Source organism: Maniola jurtina, chromosome 7 (assembly GCF_905333055.1).
Source record: "Maniola jurtina chromosome 7, ilManJurt1.1, whole genome shotgun sequence".
NCBI lineage: Eukaryota > Metazoa > Arthropoda > Insecta > Lepidoptera > Nymphalidae > Maniola > Maniola jurtina.
The window spans coordinates 7,292,512-7,319,893 of NC_060035.1; the positions used below are offsets into that span (position 1 = coordinate 7,292,512).

The following is a 27,382-nucleotide window of genomic DNA, read 5'->3' on the forward strand; positions in this document are numbered from 1 at the left end:
TATGGCGCGCACCGCATTCGTAGTGCGTGTTAGGACGCCGCGTTCCGTACGCGGAAAATATATCGCTCGAGTAAAAGTCGCGAGGATAAAAATCGCTGTGCGGGCTAGGCCTTACGGTCGAAATTAATAATTCAATCCATCTGTAATCTGTCGATAAGTTACTAAGTTGCTAAATAACTTATCGACAGATTGATTATATTTATTGTAGCGTTCACTAACGTTGACAAAAAAAATATATCCCTAGATGTCGTATCGAAAGCTTCTTTGAAATTATCAGATTCCACAATATTATAATATCATGATACTGGAACGTTAACTCAATAAATTATACCTACATTTTCCAACACTGCTTCAAAAAAATGTGCCAGGTAAAATAAAATAGCTATCTACAAAATTTTACAAAATTCAGTTTTGACCTAAAACCCAAGCTTAAAACACATTATTATCAATGAAAGGTAAAATAGGCGATAAAACTAAAATCATTGAACTTGGACGAGGCACGTACATCCTTTTAATCGACGTAACGTCTTGAATTGTAATCGTTACCTTCCGAATCCCGTATGATTCAATACATGGACGATATGTCCTTGCTGGCTCTTGCACAACCACTGGAGGAGTAAAGGGTGCGTCACGATCGCCTGCCATGCGATCGCTAACGTGATTTAGCTACTGTATTGCCAAAAGCGTCTTTCAAAAGTTTTCCTGTAACCTATTGATTTCGGCTCCAACAGTCTCATTTCTTTGGTAAACGTATTTGTTAAAAGACATCTAAAATATGGTAAGATTATTTACTTGTCATAAAATATATTATTTGAGTAAAAGTCTGAAATAATCTAATTTCAAACTCTATTAGCTAAGTAGGCACGTGTTGATTGTGATGTTTCAGATTTATCGCTTTATTTAATTGAATACCTTATATTGATAGTATTTGAAATACTTTTAATAGTAGGTAAGTACATATAATAATTTTTCAGTATCGTACAGAAACGTATTCAAAAAAATTAAGTTAAAATCTGCAGTCCGGCATCATGCAACCTTATATATAAGCCTTGGTGATTGTTGCAACACTCTCAGTACGACTCTAGTCGCTTTGCCGCTTGGAACAGGCGCGTTTGACGTTGCCGGCCACACGGAGAGGGCGAGAGAGGCCAAAGTCGAATCCGCTGAAGAGGCAAAAGCAAATTATGCAGACATGTGGACCAAGTGAATGCAGTGTTCAGTGACATAAGTGCAACTAGCAAAACATTCGTGGAAGTGACAGTCCACGAGACATGGATTCGAAAAGCCCGGTAAGTTGTGATATTTAACATCTTGAAATATTTACTAATACAGCCAGTTCAATTCTAGGCTAAAACTTTTTTTTAATGTTTACTTATGACTTTTAGAACTTCATTATAGACTTAATTTTGAACAGCTTCATTTAGCTTTAATTCGATTGTTTTAACTCTTGCGAAGGATTTTTCAATTACTTGTATCTACTTCCTGAACTGATAGGCAGTAGTAAACTTCGCTCCTAAATTTTACCATAGTAAAAAAACAATATTATCTTACTGAATCCATAGATTAAATAATAATTTAGAAATTGTGAGTAACACTAAAACAAACATTATTTTACTTGCACAAAAAACGAACAATATTCTAACTCAACAGGACCTAGCACACTTTCTGGAACAGTGTGAAAGGATTCATCTAATTAATTTAGATAGCTTTGTGTGCAATACACACTTATATGAAGACACAAACAATGTGAAAAAAATATAACATCGATTTACCTATACCGACTTACCTATTTCTATTAAATAGCTCTATTTTATCTAAGTATCTAAGCATACTGATTCACTCATTACCAATCAGCTGTTTGTTTCTATTTATGGCACCGGTGCAAGGTCAGAGATTGAACCTTTAATAACTTAAGTGTCACGCACTTTGGCTGATACAATTAAGAGGGCTCTCTCCGTCACTCGATTCCACTCGTTTCATACTATCGTAGTTCCAATTTCATTTGAATACTAAGCAACCTAAGTCCATGAAATTTTGTAGATATATTCTAGAAACTAATGTCTATGTCTGTGGTTTTCCAGATTTCTGTTAAAATATTCGGTTTCAAAGTTACGCGGTCTTAAAAATTTTCATACAAATCTTGGAGCCCCTGTAATTTTAAAACTACATATTTTTAGAAAAATCTAAAACACCACAGACACAGATATTAGTTTCTAGAATATGTCTGCAAAATTTCATGGACTTTGGTTGCTTAATATTCAAATGAAATTGGAACTACGATTGTATGAAACGAGTGGAAACGAGTGACGGAGAGAGCCCTGTTAATCGTATAGCTACAGATTTTGAATGAAAAATAGGCACGATGTTGTGATAGAGCGACCAATTCATACATAAAAATATTATCTAGATGAGATCTGTACTCAGTAGTGAGCCGGCGATGGGTTGATGATGCTGATGATTTAGCAAAAAAGCTAAATTTTTTACTGAGCTATCTCATAAACTTAATGCATTTGTAGATAGATATTGATACATCTTGTCCAAACGTCACATGACTAAACTCATCACTATGCAAAAATAGGTAGGTATATAAAATATTATAGTATCAGAATTTTATATATTCGGAACGAATACATTATTACAGACATTAATTAATTATTATCTATCACTGATTTTCTACAAATTATATTCAAACAGTAGCCGATCAATATTTAATTTGTAGCTAACTTGTACAAACAGATTATCAAAAAGAAAGTAAAATAAGCACCAGACTATTTTAATTTAATATTTTTAGTAAGGTTACAGAACTATAGAGGTGTACGAGAGCGCATTTTTTTTCATAAGTAGGTACCTAACACTGACAACCTTATCAAAGTTGGAAGCGTCATTATTGGGCGCACAAAGGATATTTTTACATAGTCGGCTGCGTTTTCAAAATAAAAGTTTTTTTGAAGAACTTCATTATACACAAACATATATACAGAAAACATTAGAAGAAACTATACTAGATGGTGCAAAGGCGGCCTTATTGCCATAGCAATCTGTTGTAGGTAACCTTTGGTGCACGGACTTAGTGACCAGAGCGCGGGATGGTGCACAAAGTAAAATTAATACTATAATAAATAGTTGACCGATCTTTGTATAAATCATAATTCACCATAGTGTGAAATGAATCTAGCTGTAGTAGGTAATATAAGACACAAACCTAGATGATAAAATATCTGCAATAGTTGCCTGTTGGTAATATTTTGAATTCCGCATTGATATCCTGCAACGAGATTAGTAACTCAATAACCAAGGCTGCGGAACCGGCTAAATAGCAGTAGGCCCAAATTAAATGGCACAGGGACTGACAGCTAAGTTGGTTTCGACTTGCGGCCTTCACATTTTACAATACCCGGACTTAGCGAACATCAAACCAGATCACCGGACGATGCACTTCACCTGCTTAACAAAGAAGGTAGGCTAAGAAATCATGCGCGTAGAGCCACAGTGTTTCGTAAATGCTTTTTAGACAACTCTTTTTCTTATCTTTGTATATATGCAATATGCTTTGTATATATCCTAATAATATTGTAAATGTGAAGTTTTAATGTTTCTCACTTCTTCACAATGACTGAACTGATTTGGCGGTGGATTGTATAGTGTATCCTTATACTACGCTACTTTTTCGCCCGAAAAAAGTTCCCGCGGGATTTATGTGTGTGTGTGTGTGTATGTTTGTGTGCATGTTTGTTACTCTTTCATGAAAAAATTACTGGACGGATTTGGTTGAAATTTTAATTGACATAGATTATACCTTGGCTTAACACATAGGCTACTTTTTATCCCGGAAAAAACAATCAGTTCCCATGGGATTCTTAAAAAACCTATATCCACGCGAAAGAAGTCGCGGGCATCAGCTAGTACTTAAATAAACCAATATACTAATTCGTTTATATTTTAGACGCCTGAACACTGCAATATTAATTTGCATCTTTTGTGACTGCTACGTTATTTGATTAGCGCATAATTGACAAAATAAATTTTGATACTCAAAAGACCCTCATTCGAAGTCTTTTTGTTGTGGATTTTATTTTTTAATTCAAACGATAAGTTTGTTATTTATCTTTGTGTTTCGAAATATTTCATGAACACATTAAAATTCATTAGCTATCAGTGTCATTAACGTTGAATTTAATTAAGCGTTTATATTAGCTCAAGGCCAGGGTTAAAGGCCTACAATGTGATATAGTACTTTTTGCAAAGTTGCTAAATGTATTGATTATTTGAAACATGGTTTGGAGATTCCTTGAACATTCCAGAAACCTTTAACGAATAAACGAGTATACCTAACAAGTGTAAATTAAAAATTTATAACACCCCCGACAAGTGAAGGTTCAGTAACTAGAAAAGACCTGATAACTTTCAAACGGCTGAACCGATTTTCTTGGACTATTCCGCGCCTACGATCCAAAGTATCTGAGTTTTCCAAAACATCATTTTCAAATAAATAATTATGTATCTAGGCAACGTCCATCTTGACAGCTTGACATTTGTCAATTGACATAATATTATGAACCTAACGGTTATCTAACCTTCTTTTTTACAAGAAAACTAGAAAAGAGCTGATAACTCTTAAACGGCTGAACCAATTTTTTTGGATTATAGCTAAGAACACTCTCGATCAAGCCACCTTTCAAACAAAAAAAAGTAAATTGAAATCGGTTCATTCGTTTAGGCGCTACGATACCACAGACAGATACACAGATACACAGACACACAGATACACACGTCAAACTTATAACACCCCTCTTTTTGGGTCGGGGGTTAAAAATATCGACACACGCGGCGATGAGACTAAAATGATTTTTATAAATTGAAAAATATGCCATATATCTAAATTCAGTCGAGTTTGGGGACCAAGACGGATCGTCAGTTTTCAGGTAGGTACGTAATTTTTATAATTGCGTCTGGGAGGCTCCACGTCGCTACTTATTTACACCTAAAAGTCGCGGAAGTTGTGTAGATGCCTACCTAATGCTAAAAATAAATGTTTAAACACGAGTATTGTAACGCTTGCCTAAATAAGGATTTTCCATGCCAGGCGAATCTACATACAAATATGTAGCGAAGCGCGATTTAATCTATAGGTAATCTACCTAAGCGACATACTGTTTCTATGCAAGGTATATTATATATCCTCCTATATGAACACGTTCCGGCGTAGGTGTCCAAAACTGCCTTTTCCCCAGGGTTTTTATCAAATAAAAAGAATGCTACGTGTGTCGCGTGATCTGGCCATAACTTGTTTTGAAATATCTACACGTTGACAAAAAGCTATATATACAATTTGTCAAGATGACCAACTTGCGTGCGTATATTTATAACCCCCGACCCAAAAAGAGGGGTGTTATAAGTTTGACGTATGTAGGTATCTGTCTGTGGCATCGTAGCTCCTAAACGAATGAACCGATTTTACTTTAGTTTTTTTTTGTTTGAAAGGTGGCTTGATCGAGAGTGTTCTTAGCTATATAATCCAAGAAAATCGGTTCAGCCGTTTGAAAGCTCTTTTCTAGTTTTCTTATAGAGGTTTTTGTGTCGGGGGTTTTTTTAATTTTGAGTTATCCGAGCATGATGGTTGCTTACAGATACCCATCGTTATATGTTCATTAATTTATGATAAACAAACTGTCAAGATAGCGCTGAAGAATCTATAGTCCATATTCATACTAATTACTAATCCATCCATTACTTAATATTATAAATGCGAGAGGTCCGGATATGTTTTGGACAACGTGACCTTAATCTTGAATGTCATAAAAATAACAGAGGACGGGTGGATAGTTATCATCTAGTTAACATGATACCCAGGAAGTGTTTGTGATACATTATTTTACAAAGAATACTCAGTCAAGGTAACTTGGCATTGTATCAAATCAAAGAACGGAAAATCTTGAGTAGGTAGGCACCTCTTGTGCAAACGCAGTCTCGGATGGACTCGAACACGGATCCTAAGCTTATTTTAATTTTCTATACAAGTACAGTTTTTAGTTTTGAGAATATTTTTTGATTTTGCTGTATTTAAAAAAATTGCCTCACTATTTTGTAAGAGAACCTTGGAATAAAACACTCATAAAATGGTAACTTTAACCGTTCCTCAAACCACTGTTTTTAACAAAAATATAATTTACAAGCATATTTATATTCCACTTTACCTTATAACCTTCTTGGACAATACTACACAAACATAACTGTAGGTAGGTACATAGTTTTTTGTTCCCACAGCTGATGTATTACATAATTTATTCTTAGATCTTCCTTAATATTTAAGTATAACAGTATGTAAGCAAGTGATGTCATAAGTCAAAATAGAGCTGTTGTTAAAGGAATCCGGATAAATAACCCATTTCATGGCCACTTTTTCTACCACAGCATCCCACTCGACGTAAGCGCTAACAAACGCTAATAGTTCATATAAACAAGCACCAAATACAATCATCGCACAACGATAACCTGGTAATTGCGCTGATTCAACATATATTTTATTGTTAAAAAATTTATCCATCGTTCATTAATTAATTTTGGATCTAAAATTGAATAATCTAACATTTTAAAATATATTGTTTTCGGTCAAGAGCACATCGATTTACATAGACCTCGAAGTGGAGGCAAAAGATTATCGGCATCTATAAAATCTGTATAAATTAATAGTTAATGAACATCAAAAATGTATAAAATACGGTAGTACGAAAACAGCTAAGACTGATGAAGAGCCTCATTGTCATGAAGTAGTTAAGCAGCTTCAAAAGCAATTTGCATTGACACGATTCCTCTTAGCTTCATAAATATGGCCAATTGAGTTCAAGGACGATAATAAGCAATAAGCATGCCAGTGTTTGTGACCAGCGTGAACAATGAGTTATGTTGCGGTGTCCTCATGCAATCGCGTATAAAATATGATAATTGGACGTTCAAAACTACGTTTCGCTGTTCGTCTCCAGTAGCGAACTTATTTGCAGAGGTTGTTGTGTTTTATGCAAATTCTAAAACGATTGTTTGATGATACTTAGCTATTAATATTTATCGAGTTCTTAATTTCTTTTCCGTGCTTGATTTTACAAGGTTGTTAATAGTTTATGGACAGCAAAAGTTCAAGAGTAGGTGTCAATGTTACCAATACCATGCGTTACTATGTTCAAGTTATTTAACCATAATAAGGCTAGTTGTGCTAATACCTACGAGTACCTAGTATGACATCGTAAATGTAGAAACAGATATTGCATCGCAGTTACTGCACTTGATTCTGGTACTAATTTTGTGTTAGAACTCTACCAGTTAGGTATAATGTTGTAATGAGACATCGATCTCAAGCCTATCGTTTTGTCTGAATGATGACATCGATTTTAATCGGCAGGGGAACACCAAGTGAAAGTTCGATTATGTTTGGCAACTACACCACACAACTGTGTTGTCTGAGTAACACGTGTACCCAATTAAATTTACAATACAAATACCCTCGCAAACTTAGGTATTAACCGTCAATAATTGACCTCATAATGTTTAACCGTTACTTTCGTTCTGAGAATGTGCAAGGCAATGAGATATACAAAGCTTTGAAGTGTGGAAGGCTGATATGAAATTAAAAGTAGGTATCAAAAATATATAGTGATCCATAATCCGTTAGCCATTGTGACATTTGCATTACCGAAAGTGTTCCAAGAAGAGGCATGCAATAACACGCTTTCTCTCCAAAGGGGAACAGTCTAGATGGTCGTTAACTGATTATCATGGTAAGTATAGCAGACATTGTTTAAGCGTCAGGCTCACAACTCATTTCCTCTAAACTAAAGATGTGTAATTACCAACACGACATGGTAGGTACAGGTACGTATAGGAAAACCGTGCAAAACTTACAAAATCGGTCAAGTGTTAGTCAGACTCGCAAACGAACGGTTCCGTACCATTTTAATTTTCATGACGAATGTTTATTATATACATGTGAATAATAATTTTTATTATTGTTTATTGTTATAGCGGTATAGAAATACAGATTCTGTCAAAATTTCAACTCGCACCTATTACGGTTCACAAGATAAAGCCCATTGACAGACAGACAGACGGACGACGGACGGGCGGACATCGGAGTCCTAGTAATAGGGTCCAGTTGGCACCCTTCGGGTACAAAACCATGAAAATGATTGAAATATGATAAATGTGAAAGAGCAAAGTACCTATTTGACGAAATCTAATGATGTGTTATATAATTAATTTTTTTTAGTTACATAATTTTTTTTGGTGTAGACAAATAGCTATCATCATTTATGTTTGCGACGGTTGGTACTATAATATTATTTTCCGTGATATATTACATGTAGGAGGAGCCACGCACATCAAAAAGTCCAACGCAGTTTTTTCTTTGCATTATGTTATCCCATTCTTAATTAACTACAATCGCAGAACTTACGACAGTTGTAATCTTGAGTTAACACAATACGTTTGAAGTTTTACAATTTATGAAAATTACACTAAGTACCTACTAAAACTATTGTAATTAACTATTCTTAAATATTTGTACCTAATTTGTATTTTGGATAATGGTCTACATTTGGCTATGTGTGTCTTACTATACCAAATAAAGCCTTACCATTATGCAATTCGCAGAGAAAGAGGTGCAAGCTATATTTGGTATATTATAGGCAATTAGAGAAATATACCTAAAGTAGTCTTAGCTCCAAAAAGGCTAAATATTCCTATTACGAATAAGCAGACGAAACTGCGTCGACGCAACATGGTTTAATATAATGAATAATGAAGGCTAGTGATTTCAAAAGGTTTAACATACCTTACAGCCTGTTTCTGGCTTATCATAATATATTTTTTACTAGATGATGCCCGCGACTTCGTCCGTGTGGATTTAGATTTTTAATCCCGTGGGAATTCTTTAATTTCCCGAGATAAAAATTTACCCATCTCAATTACTGGAACGCAAACTAACTCTGTGCCTTTCATATAAATCGGTTAAACAGATGAGTCTTTATGAATCCCGTGGGAACTCTTTGAATTTCCGGGATAAAAGTAGCCTATGACCGTCCCCGGGATGTAAGCTAACTCTGTATCGAATTTCATCAAAATGGTTTTGTTGGACCGTGAAAAGCTAGCAGACAGACAGACACACACTTTCGCATTTATGTACATATTATTATGCCATATAAGTTGCTAGTAGGAACGAAGCGACTGTCACCTAGTCTATATTAAACCGTTATTGACACGCCTCCGGTGTTCAATTAGATTCGTTATAAGATTACCGCTATTGCGTAATCTGTGACGAGCCGAATATGTTGCTCAACTATGCACCTGCTTCACTTAACTGGATCGTAACCGTTAAACTTTAAAAAAACCGGTCAAGTGCTAGTCGGACTCACACAAGAAGGATTCCGTACTATCGTCCAAGAAATAATACTTGAATACGTGATCGTGTAATCACAAATTCACGGTTTTCGGATTTTCATGATTCTAGGTCAACGTGAAGGGTTCTCTATATGGATTTTGATTCCCTTGACGGGTCTTGACAGACAACGAAGCGATCCTATAAGGCTTCCTTTCTTCTCTGAAGATACGGAACCCTAAAAACAGCACTTGTTACTCTTGTTAGTCACATAACTGGTTAATTTGTATCGCTTGATTGATGGTTATTGAATGTGAAAAGAGCAACCGTCTAATTTCTTGCTGGTTCTTCTCAATAGGAAGAGCATTCCGAACCAGTGGTAGGGTCTCTAGACTATTCAAAGACCGAACAAAAACAGGACTAACTAAATCTAAATCATAAATAAATTACAGACAAATCAATAATGCGATAAATAGTTTTTTTTTTTTTTAGAAAAATGCATTTCATGATTTATTTCTAGATGATCTCGCACTTCAAACGCGTGGATACAGATTTTAAAAAATCCCACTTGCACTCTTTGATTTCTGGGGTTAAAAAGTAGCCTATGTATGTATTAATTTAGGGTGTTAAAGCTCATTGTGACGTAAAGGAGTAACACACATCCAAATATCCAAACTTTCACATTTATGATATTACAATATTACAAAAATTAGGATGTACGAATATGTTTGACTTTTTAATACTACTTATCAATGAAGTTTTGTATAGAACAGAATCGGTACTAGCAAGGACAATTATACTAACACAATTAATTTTAAACACGAACAACGTGATCGTTTAGCATTCTTATGAAATCACTGAGAGATCAAGAGTAATTCACGTGGTACCCCACATGCTATGAATTATCTTAAACAAATGATCTATGTAGTTGTACTTAGGTAAATAAGCTGTGGTTATATGTTTTAAAAAAATCCATGGGAAAAGTAGCCTATGTGTTAATTCAGGGTATAAAAGCTCATTATGGTTTTGTGGATTAGTTAAATAAGATTTAGTGCGACTATGTTTAACTCTTTAATACGATCTATCAATGACGAATAGCAAAGTTTTGATCGGTACTAGCAAGAACAATTAAATTAACACAATTAATTTTAAACAAGAACAACGTGATCGTTTAGCATTCTTATGAAATCACTGGGAAATCAAGAGTTGCACGTGGTACCCCACATGCGATGAATTATATTAAACAAATGATCCATGTAGGTAAATAAGCTGTTCACATGGTATCTGTTCAAACGTGTACACTGTTTGCTACACGTGTTAGTAGTAATTAAAGGTGAATGATGTAGGTACATCAATTACTAAGCACGTGTTTCTCGTATTGTATCAATTAATATCTTATCAAATAAGTATAATGATATATCATTAACGGCAAGTAACTAATATTTACTTATCCTAATTCCTAATTATCTTTTTTTTTATATCTAAGAAGTTCCATTTTGCACTTTAATTCATTGTTCTGTACCAATATAATGTAAGCTTGGCCCATATTAATTATCTATAAACGTGTAGAAGTTACTGATTAGATAACGTTGGCGCCACTCAAATCATAACAAATCATAACATCATATTAGAAGGCGTCATTGATTGGCTGAAGTTGTTCAACATCTGATCGATAAACGTACTGTATATAAAATTCTTATAGTTTTTAGTTGATGAATTGTAGCATAATAAAGGATAATATTTGTAATCAATATATAAGATGAAAACATCTTTATTACTTAGATGATTTGTTAAACGAGCTTGATGATTTGTATATTAGTCACTAAGTTTATTCATTGTACAATTTGGATTGGCCGATAACGATAAGATAAAAAAGGGGAGTGGCTAATAAACGTGGAGAGGTTACCTGTAAGAGGGGTTTTAAAACGACGACATTCGAAAATATACTAACGTAAGAGGAACAACATTTATTTGACACAAATGTAAAAGTTAATAAATTTAAATATGAAATAAAAGTGTAATAATTTATCGTAAAGATTGTGTTTGTGATTTCGTCAGACCTTACCCAAAAGGTCAGAAGAGGGACATCAAGAAAATATAATATTTTCTTGTCACGCTCACGACTCAGAGAAACAAGTGGAAATATACAGAGGAACGAGAAAGAAGTGGAGGTCTAGTAGACCACAGACATTTTGGAGCACAAGGCCAATATTTGGGCCTCAATATATCAAAGTACCTAGTCATGGCATCAAAGGATTTCTGGATAAACGGGTAGGATCTTTCCATGATTTTATTTTTATTGATACCTATTAATGGTAATTTTTTTTTATTTGTGTGGGTTTTCGTTTTGTTTGTTCTACATTTAGTTATCATTTTGTTAAAAAGCTTTGCTCCGAGTTGGAATGGAAATTATATAACGTTATGATACCTAGAATTACCCACATGTTTATAATTCATCTTGTATATTGGTTATACAAATGCGATCGACCTTCAAATTGTGGTTTAAATAACATTGAGGTATTTAGAAGGTTTATTTTACAATGAAAAATGAAAAATGTTTATTTACAAAATACAGTCTTGTACAATTTTCCTGTGTCTGGTGGTACCCGCACTAGGTTATCCTGTATCGTGGGTACAATGGAATAGATAGTGAACATAGTGTTAAACAATATAAAAAGTGTGGTTTACTTAATGATGGGCGTTATTGTTACTTTTAAATAGTTTTCAGGATGTATCTACTATGTCCTGCCGGGGTTTTATTTCTCATTAAATGATTTCACAGGTGAATATCTCACGGAACGTGGTATTTCAATCTTCACACTTGTAATCGTGTGCCGAATTAGTTTGGTTAAGAGTTACGATAGGGATTTATTTTCACATAGTGGTTTTGTTTTACGGAAGGTGAATTTCTGGATTTAGGTTCAATCGTTTGCTGCATTCATTGTATAGATAGATGTTTTCCTTTTTCTAGCACACAGTGACGCGATATTATCACACAGCACTCATTGGGCATCTTGAATGTTGTTTTGTGAAATTATTATTTTTTGTAAACCGCTTTGGGATAAGGTAGAAAAAGTTACATGAAATAGCTTTTCGTTTTACGCCTGCCAGTGAAATAATCCGTCTCTACTTGTAATGGTTACTAAGTGATTGGGGATATAAAATGTTAATTGATAAAAATGAAGGTGATCCGTTGTAATAAAGTGATAGTGACCAGGGTTAATAAATTGAGCATTTTGAGAAATATAAATCCTAAAATGGGTGTAAAAGTAGGTTTATCTTATCTGGTTATTCTTTAACTAAATTTAAAATTATGGTAGGTAGGTAGTCAGATAGTTTTAAATACGGGGTGCATAAATAAGTGTTTTTTTTTTACAAAAGTGAGGAGAAATGTTTTCATTTATCTATTTTTACCACTTGAAACGCGTAATGTTTGAGTTTCAAACATAACTTTGCTGATAACAGCTCACCATGAACAACCCATGGCCGGCCCACTACTGAGCAACAAGTGTCTCCTCACAGAATGAGAAGGGTTTAGGCCGTAGTCTACCACGCTAGATAACAGCTAATTTACTTTTAATACTGGCACAATAATTTGAGTACTACGAGTAGTAGGTAGGTATAGTATATGGGCAGCGGGGTTTTTTTTTTACCTGTATTCACGCAATTAACTGTGTACTGCCGCATTTAAATGCAATATGATTTTGTTTTTATTGGATTAACATCGCTTGGCGGGTTAAATTCCTGGCAAATGTTCTATTAAAATTAGAGTAAGTTTTTTTTAATGGTAATATACCTACAGTACTGCCCTTAGGGCAGGGCGCGATAATAAGTACCTACTACCAAAATACTATTTTCTTTGTTGTACGAAAGAAATTTTAGGCAAATATCTTTGCACTACGCTCGCGTTTGTGGCATGACATTATCCCAGAAATATATTAAAAAAAAAAAAAATTCACGCTCGCTTGACTCGCTTCGCGATAGTTCAGTTTCGATATGCATTTAGTTAACAAAACTCTCAGGAAACCACGTTTGTTGTGCTCTCGAAATTGATCAGTCTATTTGATAAAATCGAAATGCGGTGCCTTATAAATTTCGCTTAGGAGCGCCGGTAGTATCTCATGATAATAATATGAATATTGATCATAATTTTTTTTTTAGGCTGATTAAGCATTGAAGGGTTTTCGGCTGGTCTGGCATTTCGCCTGATTTTATGTTTTTGCTTATTTAGCGCGTTCAGGAAAGCTTTGACAACGTTTTATAACATGAGTATATATATTTTTTTTGTTGTTTTAGTTACCCAAACAGAAAAAAAAAGCATTAAAGATGTGGGACCGAGGGATAAATCTAGTTTGATTTTTGGTTGGATTATGAAGTTGTAGTTAGGGTATTTAAAATAGAAAGATTTCAATTGTAGGAAATGATGTAAAACATGTTGAGGATAAGTTGTGTAATAAAGTCGATAATTCACTTGTTGGATGTCACGCGATCTATTGCGAGGAGGAATCTTTTTCTTGTCTCTGTTTTTATAAATACGGTGTTCTGACGGGTTTTTATTTACGTCTCGGATTATTGAATACTTTCGGTGTTTGATTGGACGGTTAGAGGTTGCAAAAGCAATCGCCCTCTAATTAAATCATTTATTTAGGCATTAGTTCAATTTGGATTAAATCTCGCGAAAAGCCACGGTGGCTGTCTCTCGCGCGTCTTGGAAAGACATTCCTAATGCCTGTTTTTCTGAGGGAGGGATGCATTATCAAGTGAGATGAGCTGCAATGTTTGCGGCTGATTATTTTGGAAAATTTGCAATCGTGGCAAGTGGAGTAAAGTTTGACTAAACTATTTAATGAACTAAGTATATAATGGATTTGGTGAATGGTTATATTATATAACATTTTGATAAATGGATGAATTTGAAGAGTGTATGTATGTGGTTGATGCACATTTGTTTCATATTTTTACTTAAGTTATAAACTATTACATTTGGTGAGTAGTTATTTATATTTGGTAGGGTAGGTTTGATAAACAGGTAGTTATCTTGATTAATAAGTGAGTTATCATTTTATAAATGCGTACTTTAATGTTTGATGGACTGGTATACTTGATAAATGTGCATATTTTCATACTTCAAAGACAAGTTGTACCTATTAGTTTCTTCAAGCTTTTAGTTGCTGATAATTATATTAACATTCTTTAGAGCGCATGTCCTATGGACGAAATCGTTTATACATACTTTCACTGTTTGAAATGTTACAATCATAAAGATATAGTTATGACTAGAGGAGGTCATAGCTTGTTGCCGCTCTTGTACATCCATGTGTCGACTAGGTATTGTTATCTCAGTATATTTCAGGGAACCTCCGTTCGGGTGAAAGCGATAGCTGTTGGATAAATGCTTGTTGGGTTATCAGAAGACCGTGTAGTCTTCGATGAGGTTACTTGTAAATATTATAGCGAAATAGTAAGTTTAAAAATAGAATGAGGCTAAACTAAAAAAATGAGACAAAGATAAAAATAATAACTTAAAGCATTGAAACAGCATAAAGTGAAATAGTAACTTACAAACTATACATACATATTTACGAATTATGTAGATAGATATAGTATTACTGGATTACGTATATCAAATAAGAATACTGTCAGCTCATGTTTTGTTTTCGGCGTGGTAATTTTACGCTTAAAACTCATAAGAGATATCATGAGGTTCGCTTTCTGTAAAAGTTATTAGCTTTAACAGTTAATTGATTTATTACATTATTTATTTATTATACACTCAACAAGTAAAAGTATTTTGTTTTGACAAAATCCAAAGAAGTACCTATTGGATTAATAAGGCAAGGTACGAAGCATTGGCTGGATTTTACAACATTTAAAGTTTCCTGTTCATTTTTATCATTGAGTTAATTTGAGGCGGAAGGATCCTCTTGAAAATTTTTAAGATTAAGTTATTAGTAAGAAAGTATATTTTGCTTAGGTTAGTTTAAAATGTACAGCCGGTAATTTAAAAAAAATATATATATATTTAATTTTACATAATAGGTGAAGCTGGTTGATGCACCAAAAATCGAATTATCATAGGAATTTAATTAAGCTAACATTTTTATTTATTATCAACTTCAAATATACAGTAGCAAACTGATTAGTTGGAATACATGCAGTGATTGGAATATTTAAGTTCCGATAGAAGAATCTATATCGTGGCTTGTTCCTTTATGGACAAGAATATTTTTTTTGACTCGTGGGACCACTTACACAAAATATCAACGTTCGGTTTGGAGGTCTTCCATGGCTATTCCTACAGTTCCATGACGTATTGAAGAGGTTAACACTTTGTCGCTCATCACATCAACCAGCACGGCATTTGGGTATGATGGATGGATGTAGATAGGTACACATTTGATGGGGGGGGGGGGGTTTAGTGGTTTGTATCAATAGGAACCAGGGGTTGAATGAGGAAGGCTGAGGACAGTACGTGTGGTGCTTACTAGGGAAGGTTTATGTTCAACAGTGACCTTATGATGATGACGATGTAGATGACGATGATGATGATGATGGACGTACGAGGATGAATCTTTTACGAAACGAATAAAGGGAAATCGAACAGATGCGGGTCATTACGGTTAACATATAAAATAATGTATAAGGTACCTACTTTCTTCTAATCTTTATGATCGATCAGCTTGTGATAGAGATCTTGATGTCGTAGAGAATAGAGATGTATCGAACGGAATATTTATTTCATTTTTTTTCCTGCTATTATGTTGATATCGCTTTTCTCTATGAAAAGGAATTAATGATAAACTAATAGGTATCATTCGGCGGCGAGTCGCGACTGTGTCGTTCCCAGGGTCGAATTTGGTAGTTCTGCTTATGTTACTCGAAACGACAAAGTACGCCATATGGTGCATATTATGGCTAAAATAAAATATATAAGTATCATGTGAAATTATAAATCAAAGATTCTTTTTGCATGTAGATATTATATGGTTAAGAGGCACAAGTGACGCAACTACTGTACCCTGGCGTTTGTTTAACATTGTCCATTAGTACTTCAGAATGTGGATTTTGCTAGAAAAAAAAAAAAAACAATAGGTAATTGTAAGAAATATGGGAAGCGTAATCTGCATTAAAAGAAAAAGTTTGAATTGGAAGCAACCAGGCATAGGATTTTCATACATCCGTAATCACGTTCCTTTCAACTCTCTATCTATCACGGTTCACGATACGCCGTTCGCGGTTCGGGCCGTGACGCACGTGCAGACGGACAGACGGACGGAGAGCAGAGGTTTAGAAAATAGGGTCTCGTAGGCACCCTTCGAGGGGTACGGAACTGGAGAAAACTAAATTATAATAATGATAATAGGTTTTCTAGGCTACCAAGTAAAATTACTTCTCTTAGGTCGGATTGTATTATGATGGATGCTTATGAAACAAAATTAAATGAACGGTCTACTCAAAGTGTTTTATGTTTGCAGGATCCAAGGATGTTGGAAATGAACAAATGAGGGAAAGGAAGACCCAAAACTAGGTATGGGTCAGGGACACAAAGTCCCAAGGAAGGAAAGGATGGAAAAGCCCCGAGGTTACGGGCTATGGACAAAAAGTCCTATAGGAGGAAGGAGGTGGACCCTAGGATAAGGGTCATTAAAAATTTGGATCTGGAGGGAAAGGACCCTAGGATAAGGGTCATTAAAAATTTGGATCTGGAGGGAAATAAGGACAATCATATATGTATCCTGGTAGAAGAGAGACGCGCCAAGGCTCGGAATCCGCGATTTTCCAATAAGAAGGGAAGAAGAAAATATGTGCGTAAAACTATTGCGTTGAAAGTGTATGAAAATGTTTTGTGATTTAAATCGAGAACTGGCGGCGATTAACTTTAAGTTTAGAGAGTTTATTTTATCAAAAGGACAAGAAGTTCACTTACACATATTCATATTAAGAATCGCTCCCGATTCTAAATATAAATATAGAAGAAAACATAATCTTTAAAGGTATGGTGACTATACAATAATATAAAAAGTCAAAACACGTTATATTCGTTAACAAACTATACCTACATCTAGCTAAGATATCTATGGTGTTTGACACTGTTTGATTAAACTTTAAACTTTGTAAAAGATTTTTCCTCCAGTATGAGTTTCGGCAAGTACATTATGTAGTAGAGCTAGGTAGTTTTCATACCATAATTAGTCCTAGCTTTATGTAATTGTAGCATAATAGGTATGTTCGTTTTGTGTACCATATTTATGAGATTTAGCTTTAAAGTGATGCGTGTATGTACGGACTTTAATAGTATTTTCCTAACAAATAGACATATTTTGAATTTGTATAATTGACTTATATAATATAGTTCATCAGTTTTCTTATATAATTCTTTAGTGGGAAGGAGAGTCTAGTTGGAACAGAACTTTTAACAATTTATTTTGAGATACTTGAAACCCTTTAAAGTAGTTTTTAGCAATTAGTTTTACATGCTCATCCCCAAATCTCTATTGAGTGTTCCTGTAAAATATTGGCTTGTGAGTTATAATTGATACTTCGGACTTTATGCATGTACCTACCTTCTTTGATTAAATGGAGGCCTCCTTTAGTTGCTACTGGTCTCGCAATTTTTGATATCTTTATGATTTTTGAAAAATTATTTATAAATTTAGAGTGTCTGCATCTTTTTATTTTAATATTAGCGGAAGAGAACAGAAAAATGAATTTTAGATTAAAGGCTAAATTTGAGTGCTACTGTAGACTGGCAGGTAATGTTGCGAGGGTAAATAGTTTGGAATTGAATTGAGTTTATCTGCTATTTTCTAATTATATCGGATGGAAAGGGTTGCTGCGAGTGCTCTAAAATTAAGTTGCAATCATAATCAATACCAATGTAGCAATAAAACTGTATATTCCTTCTAGTTAAGGTTAGCAAGAATATTAATTTAATTAATTACTATCTTAATTTTTTTTGTTTTGTTGAACTAAGTCTTTGTCATTTTGGTTGTGAAGTTTACATGTTACTTAAGTTTTATTTTTATTTTTTTAAAAGCGATGAGACTCGCTTAAAACAGGATGGCCGAGCTGTAAGCTTGGCCCATATTAATTATCTATAAACGTGTAGAAGTTACTGATTAGATAACGTTGGCGCCACTCAAATCATAACAAATCATATTAGAAGGCGTCATTGATTGGCTGAAGTTGTTCAACATCTGATCGATAAACGTACTGTATATAAAATTCTTATAGTTTTTAGTTGATGAATTGTAGCATAATAAAGGATAATATTTGTAATCAATATATAAGATGAAAACATCTTTATTACTTAGATGATTTGTTAAACGAGCTTGATGATTTGTATATTAGTCACTAAGTTTATTCATTGTACAATTTGGATTGGCCGATAACGATAAGATAAAAAAGGGGAGTGGCTAATAAACGTGGAGAGGTTACCTGTAAGAGGGGTTTTAAAACGACGACATTCGAAAATATACTAACGTAAGAGGAACAACATTTATTTGACACAAATGTAAAAGTTAATAAATTTAAATATGAAATAAAAGTGTAATAATTTATCGTAAAGATTGTGTTTGTGATTTCGTCAGACCTTACCCAAAAATAAATTGGCAAGAAGGGCGAATAATATCCAATATTGACTGTGAAGTAGCAATCGGTAGGTACTAAGTATCTCAATTTTAACAACTTTACAGGATGAAGGGAAACTTGTTTCCTTACGCTTTAAATACCAACCTAGTGGTTGTAGATATCTAGGCCTGCCAGTGTAGACGAATTCCCGCTAGCGTAGGAGCTTTTTAAATTTTTGTTGCAAGCTAGATAAAAGAAACTGTGACAGTGCGGACATAACATTATAAAGTGAAATTATTGTCAAAAATTGAGGTACGACATGTTGCCAATTCACAGTCGATATATACTTACGATATAAACCGATGTTAAAACGCGTAGTAATAATATTTATTCGACTCTGGGACTTTTTATGAAAAATTAGGTTCATACACTAAGGGTCTGTTTCACGACCGCCAGATTAACTAAATCACACTGACATTTTGACAGACAGCCAATACAAAAACTGTCAAACATCTTTATTCGTCAGATAAAGTTTATCTGGCGGTTGCAAAACAGTCCCAAAATCTCTTATTTAGATATGTGAAAATTCCCATACTCACCAAATAATACCTAGGTATTTTTAAAAGGCTAGATTTAATTTTAAGCCTAAGTGCTAGCTCAGTTTTAGCAAAGGTTTCAGCTTTGCAGTAGCCGTACCTACACAGCTATCACTAACCAGAAATATCTACAACCGGTTCTTTGCACTTAAGAGTTTTGCAATACGCTCCTAAAGCGATCTTAAATACAATCTCCGCATTATCATTTGCTAAATATCATTAAATATCTTTAGAACAATTAAGGATTAGGAAGGTCATATCTATAAGTCCTATCTATAATGTCTGCAAGTATTAAAACATTTATACACAAAAAAATTACCCTTTACAACATAGTAAATTCACTGTTTGCGTAGCTAGGTTTGAATTCTAAGGGCAAAGTTTCCGACATCAGTTTTGATGTCTCGGCTAGTAATATATTTCTATTCAATATATTTTTAATATTAATTTAATAATTTTCATGACAGTTGACAGATAAAATAGGTACCTACTTACAATATTATGGCTTTCCCTTTGTTAGTTTGGACGCATTATATTAAGTAGGCATTCTGTCAGTGTGGTAACAGGATAAGAATAAGCAAAAGCTTGTGAAACCTATTTAAAAACGTAGTCCACTCTTAAACATTTACGTTATACTTAATCCTGTAACCAATGTAACTACATAATTTTATATAGTTGATAAAAATAAACAGCCTCGTTACAACATCCCATAAAAGAAAAGCATTATTATACTAACTACCTAATACGCCTATCCATCATCTTATCACAGTACAAAGAGGACCATGAAGCCGAAAGCAAAACTGAGATTTATTGCGCCAGAGGTCGACGAAACAAGACCGCAAATAAAGAGAACGCGAACCTTGAACACCATATCTGACAAAATCAATCGGACTCTGAACAAAACTTGACCTAAAAACGGAATTGATGAAACTTACCTGACGATAGTAAAGAACGACAAAATGTACTTACCTGTTAACCTAAATCAATGAGATCTCACATTTGCTCATATCAAACCAAATGATATGAAACCATTAAACAATAGTAACATAAACCGTCACAACGCATAATAGGATAAATTATTATATTATCTACTAGGAGTCTGAACATAGATGCTAGACCTAAAAATGGAGTTTATGGAACGTAGTAGCTGATACCCGCAACTTCGTCTGTGTGGATTTAGGTTTTTAAAATTCTGTGGGAACTCTTTGAATTTCCGGGATAAAAAGTCGTATATAACTCTCCAGGTTTCTAACTTTATCGATACAAAAAATCACGCCAATCTGTTGCTACATTGTGCCTCGATTGAAAAACAAACCAATAAAAAAACACGCTTTTTTCTGTTCTCCGTTTTATGATGCTAACGCAAAGCTGGGCCCTACAATGAAAAAGATTACCAAAATAATTTATCTATTTGGAATTCTCTACGAATTTAGACTAAAATCCATACCTACTTAATATTATAAATGCGAAAGTGTGTCTGTCTGTCTGCTACCTTTTCACGGCCCAACAGTTTAACCGATTCTGACGAAATTTGGTACACGGTTAGCTTATATCCCGGGGACAATAGGCTACTTTTATCCCGGAAAATCAAACAGTTCCCACGGGATCTTTAAAAACCTAAATCTACGCGGACGAAGTCGCGGGCATCCTCTAGTCTAATATAAAGCACACGACAAACTGTCAAACTGTCGTAAGAAATGATATTTATCTTCCACTGTTTTTATACACCTACCAGTTGAACTCGAAACAAAATGTGTCCTCAAAAATAAACTGATGAAACCAATCGGCAAGTAGCACAAAACTACAAATTAACGCAACATAGGTACATCTAATACTGCTGTTGCTGTAATGATTGTTACCTCAGACCTTTGCCGGTTACTCGGTCGTAAGGTGACATGTCATAAGTGGCAAAACTTTAAATATGAAGTTTAATTTGCACAACAGCAATGCGCCTACGGCAAAATTAGCACGTTATGTAATAAGCAGCATGCGTAACAATTTGATACGAGAGTTGTCCTTTGACCTTTGATCATCAATAATAACATTACCGTTTTTCATAGTTCATGGTAACGGTTTCTATCAATATCGAATCTAAAATGTTTTTGTTGTAGGTACGGCTTTCCTAATTTTGGTCACTGATTAAATTCTTTAGCTGCAGCTGTAGCTAGTTACTAGTTATTAACACTAACAATAAACCTGTATCCAATATATGGTCAGGCGTTTTGAGACGAAGAAGTTTAAAGTTTAAACCAACAATAATGATGGCATACTCCCCTTGAAGGTCGACCACACTAAATGGGTGATCCATATTAGACAGGTTCATCATTTTATCATCAGGTGAGTTTGAGATTGTATAACGCAAGAGTTACAAAAGGTAATATAATCGAAATTGATACCTAGGTTGACCACACTAAACGAGTGATCCATATTAGACGGATTCATCATTTTATCACCAGGTGGGCGTGGGATGGTATGACACATGAGCCACAAAATGGAACACACAATCGAAATAGGGCCTGTCGAGACAGAACTCGAAATGACATCCCCAGACATTCGACATATCCACACAAAATATAAGTTGCACAACGACAGTGTCGACCCAGTATAGAGCCTTTGTCATGTTAAACAACGGGTTAAACTCTTTAACAAACAGATTTAAACCATCTTGAACCGTGTCGTTGCCTGCAATACTTGCATGTTTCGTCAGGTCGCCTGTTTGTTCTTTCTTAGGCAACACAGCAGTTGACAAACGTTTGCCGATCTTTTTTTTTTTAATTATACCTATAGTTAGCGATGGATTCATGTTCATTAGCGTACTTAGCTTCACTTTGTTCTTAACTTTGCTTTGTTTTTTGTGGTTTTACCTTGCGGTTGGTTAGTTTTCACTTGTCATGAGGGAAATAAAGCAGCAGGCAATATAAAAAGTGCTGTTCCTACGTATTATTTTCATGCTCACTTACTGAGAAATCTGCGCTGTCAGATGAGTTTCGATTCTGATGAAAGCTCGCAACTCTTACGTGAAGTAGCTAGATTTACCATTTTGTTCTCTAATGCAAATAAATCAGTAAATAAATAATTATGATTGTAATGCAGTCTAAAATCAAATACGTTGTTAACCTTGAAGACAAAGATTATGAAATTGCAGTATTATATCCTAAGTCCGCACCGCTTTGCCGTTAGGGTAGAAATTCGGTATTAAAGTTATAGCCGACCTTGTCATAGTTTAATACAGGTGACTCCTAGTTACAGCGGCCAATCCACTCAGCCAATAATAATTAATGTTTTGTATTAATGGATGCATATGATTTTGACAAACAATTTTTTACAAGGAACCAAAAGCTTAATTTGCTACATCTCCTGAGGATGCTTCGGTGTCGGGGCGAAACGTGCGTCGAGTGATGGTGTTGGAATTTGTGTCGTGCTGCGTGGTGGTGGTTTATCAGTGGGAGGGCGGGCGGTGCGTGTCGCATGCTGCATGTTGCACCATACAGATTTCTTTGTTTGGCGGATTATAGCAAATTAAGCTTTTGGTTCCTCGTATATCATGGACATGCGCAAAATAACGCCTGCTTCTATACTACATTTAAACAATTTTTTGATAAAAAGTTTCGGTTAGTCTATGGTCGAGTATACTAAATTGTAACTTAACTATTGATTATTAAGTTATGTTCTTTGTTAATTTCAGATCAAAACACACGATTGGCATATCCCGCGGCCGACTCTATCAAGTAATAATGGAAGCGTTAGTGATGCGCGTTCCCGCGGCGGCTCCGCCTCTAGCCAAGGTTCATCAAGTAATAACAGCACACACGTAAGATGCAACTCACTCATTGTCATGACTCACTAATAGGTACACAACCTACGATCAACGGCCACATTCGAAACGACCGTTTTTATGATGGAATCAGACATGCATTTTTATAGTTCCAAGTATTCGATTATTTTAATGATCTTACCACTGCTCGCGCTATTGTATACTTGATTCACCTGGGTTAATCAACCCAGCTGAATCAAGTCTACGGCACCACATCTTCGAATATCGACGATAATCACATTACAATAAAGGCGAAAGTTCTTGTCTATGTATGTGTGCATGTGTGTATGTTTGTTAGGTACTCTTTCAGTAAAAACTACTGAACGGATTTGCCTGAAATTCGGAATGGAGATAGATTATACAGTGGATTAACACATAGGCTACTTTTTATCCCGGAAAATCAAAGAGTTCCCACGGGATTTTTAAGACATCTAAATCCACTCGAACGAAGTCGCGGGCATCTTACTAGTATTTTTAATCCTAGCAAGTTTCCAATTTTTTTTGATCTGTTTGCCTATTCTAAAGTCTAAGTGACTTTTTTCTCATACTTTGAACATTTTTAACGGTTTAGAACATCGTGAACATAAGACGACTAAACGTAAGCCCAACTTCGAAGTGTCGGCGCAGACCGCTAAAGCGTACCCTCGCAGAACTGTCGAGTATCAGATATTGTATACGTAGACCTTGCATACGTATGTATTTACTGCTTATCACACTAATATTATAAAGGCGAAAGTTTGTATGTATGTGTGTGTGTGTGTGTGTGTGTGTGTGTGTGTGTGTGTGTGTGTGTGTGTGTGTGTGTGTGTGTGTGTGTGTGTGTGTGTGTGTATGTTTGTTACTCCTTCACGCAAAAACTACTTGACGGATTTGGCTGAAATTTGGAATGGAGATAGATAATATCCTGGATTAGCACATAGGCTACTTTTTATCCCGGAAAATCAAAGAGTTCTCACGGGATTTCAAACCTAAATCCACGCGGGCGAAGTCGCGGGCATCGGCTAGTAAAGGTATAAATACAGGCTTTAGGCTATAAGATATTATGGCTTGCAGGATACGCAGCACCAAGAACAATAATACGGATGTTACTGTAGCTATTTAAACGCGGATGTACCTTACCTTTACAATTTTACATGTTACGTCACGTGTTTTAACTGAATTGAAAACATTACCTACATCACGTTTGCGGTTTTGATGGCAGACAGTCACAACTTATGCTATCTGGGAATTTCAACTTTTTGTACTTATTAATTTTTTACAAAGAGATGAGAAAATCATTTTGATATTTCGTAAACGTAACTGTGTTTGTATTGTTGTTCTAGTCCCGGAGACTAACAATATTCCGAATCATCAGAATTTCAGAAATTATGCACTTACGTACACAAAGTATAACAATTAATATGTTAAGTACAAAATTATTCATTGTTGTAAATCGCTGATATTGGTCACTACGAAACAGGAACCTACTTACTCATTTTACTCTGCACACTTAATTGTACATACCTACTGAAAAATATACTTGTAATACTCAAAAGTTTCATAGAAAACTTATTACATACGTATCTTCAGTAGAACTCGCAAGATCAGTGCAAAATGCAAAACTATTGGTGTAAGAGTCATTAAAATCGGAGATCAGGAAAATCATCTCTAGAGTGTACAAAGGAACAAAAATAGAAAATATATAGATTGATGATAACATAACACATCCTTTGTGTTGCACATTCGGGTAAAAAAAAAATAACAACTGCCATTATGTTGACTATGTTCCAGTGTGGCACTTTGTTGTGATTAAATATTTATTCTTGTACATTCTGGCTTAATTCATTGTACTTAGTCGCTCTTTCAACTAGAATACAGAGGAACTACATACCGAAAATGCAAAAGCATATATAGACACAAACATTGTATTCGGTTTATACGAAATTTCGTATTTTCTTTAAGGTTATAACGGAATAATTTTATGTTTACAGAGCGTGTCTTCAGGGTCGTTGCTGTTGAGTGCAGCGCATTTGGCGCGCATGAATGGTAGGAACATACCTCAAGACGAGTTCGCAGGTTACTCAAACAGAACGGCGTACTTAGGACGGAAATCTACCATGTCTACCATGTCTAACGCTGTGGTGTCAATACCCGAGGAGACCCGAGACGCAACGGATACGTTCTGGACAGATGTCAAACGAGGTTCAGTGGAAGGACAGGATGCAGCGTCAGTTGCCAGCTCAACCCATTTCACAGTGGTTAATGGGTTCACGAAGCACCGCCCCAGCAAAGAGCCCAAGTCGTGCTGTTGCAACCATTCGCATCAAATAACTGTACTCGTTATATCGATGACAATCTTATTCTCAGCGTGCATCCTCGCAGCTATATGCTTCGTTGAAAGTAAGTATGAGTTATTATTTTGTGACTGCAATTCCACCAACGTTGAGTGACTTTAACCGAGGACTAAATTGGGCGTAGATAGATGATAGATAGATAGATGAAATCATTATTGCACACAAAAACATGAAAAGGAACACAACACAAAAGGAAGAAACAGAAAAAAATGAGACGTAGTGAGTTTTTGTATTGAAAACCTGCCAAAATCTTTTTACTCTCAGATAAAACATATGCTACATAGGTAAAATCGGCCCTTAGTAGTGCAATTTATTCTTAAGCGTGTGCTTTTGTCAATAGAAAAATTCCGAAAAATATCCAGACTTGGCACCAAATTAAAATTCCACATTTTGCTACCGCATTATTGCATAACCCTATGGCCTATTTTATTTTTTAACATTCTGAAATACTTGCTCACTAAATTCAAAGCTTCTTTTATTTTTGACCATTCGATCTTTACACATACATCATGTTTATTATTTACCCCCATGTTTAAACTTACTAGGTGTGTAGTTAATACATATTTGTTTTATTTTATTGCAGTGCGAATGCGCAGAGAGACCGGGATGTACAAATATTCTTGAGAAAATTGAAGATAGGTGACGACGAAATGGATTTATTTATACTAAATACAATGGAATTGTTAATTCAATGAACCGAACATTACCATCTATTTACGAAAAATTGTACAGAATAATAACCAACTACAAAAGTCTATTACAAAGTCCTGTTTAAAGAACTCGGAATCTTTGAATCTTGGAATAGTTCGAATTTCGAACCTCTGCGAAATCGGTATCTGTGTAACTTTTAAAGTCAGAATTCAGTTTTGTACATTACAAGATGTAGGATAATGGTTTTTAGAATTTGATAGTAGGTTCAAGTTTCAAACAGCATTCAATGATCCAGTGAATTCAATTAAATTATTCGATTTTTGTTTCTCGTTTTTTATTTTCGATATTACTATATCGAAAATAAAAAACGAGGAAGGAATACATAATAATTTTAGTAACCGATCAAAGTAATATTCTGTAAGTAATAAAAAAAACTGTACCTACTATTTATTCAATAATATCTACTATTAATACCATGTATCCCTTAGTGAATCTTTGCCATAGTGTGGCGAATCATTTCTGTTTTCAATAGATTTAATAGAAACATTGAAGTACAGAATTTTTAATTAAGTGCAATATATTATTATTCTTTCATATCAAGATGTAGGATAAGTTAGAAAAATTTACATTAAGATTTTTTTAAAGTTAATTATTATTCACTATTTATTTTAGTGCTCAATTTATTGAAAAATATTTTGAATTTATTTTACCTACTCACATACCTGTGATTGTGTTTAGTTTGTAACTGGGTGAACTACAAACATACAATTCAATAAGTAATAAATAACAATACTTAATTATTATTTGAGGAGAGATTTTTAAGGAAAACTATTTTGTAACATCTTACATAATATTATTATTTCACATAAATAGTTTTTCTTCCGTTTTTGTGATGTATTTTGTAAATAAATTAATACTTAATTATTAACCTTATTAATAAGTGAGTAATGAGTATAAATATGTTTCATATTTACATTAATATGGAAAGGATGTAGTTTTAAGTACTGTGTGAAGTTATTGTAAAAAACTGTGATAATTAAATGAAAATAAAATGTGA

At 34.5% G+C, this 27,382-nt stretch overlaps 2 protein-coding genes across 4 annotated transcripts in view; one reads left to right on the top strand and one right to left on the bottom strand.

Moving 5' to 3' along the window:
- LOC123867271 (nuclear migration protein nudC) overlaps positions 1 to 27,382 on the bottom strand; it is a 39,253-nt gene that overhangs the window by 8,061 nt on the left and 3,810 nt on the right. The window lies entirely within an intron of this gene.
- Positions 1,058 to 27,382, top strand: LOC123867272. Of its 3 annotated transcripts, none has more exons than XM_045909250.1 (4): positions 1,058 to 1,289; positions 23,213 to 23,321; positions 25,312 to 25,720; positions 26,258 to 27,382. In XM_045909250.1, the coding sequence occupies exons 2-4, from the start codon at positions 23,262 to 23,264 to the stop codon at positions 26,296 to 26,298; spliced, it is 510 nt and encodes a 169-aa protein (XP_045765206.1). In that variant the 5' UTR covers positions 1,058 to 1,289; positions 23,213 to 23,261; the 3' UTR covers positions 26,299 to 27,382. The 3 variants fall into 3 exon arrangements, with proteins under 3 accessions (XP_045765206.1, XP_045765204.1, XP_045765207.1); XM_045909248.1 differs by having other exon boundaries at positions 1,059 to 1,289; positions 23,213 to 23,338; XM_045909251.1 differs by having other exon boundaries at positions 1,059 to 1,289; positions 23,213 to 23,312.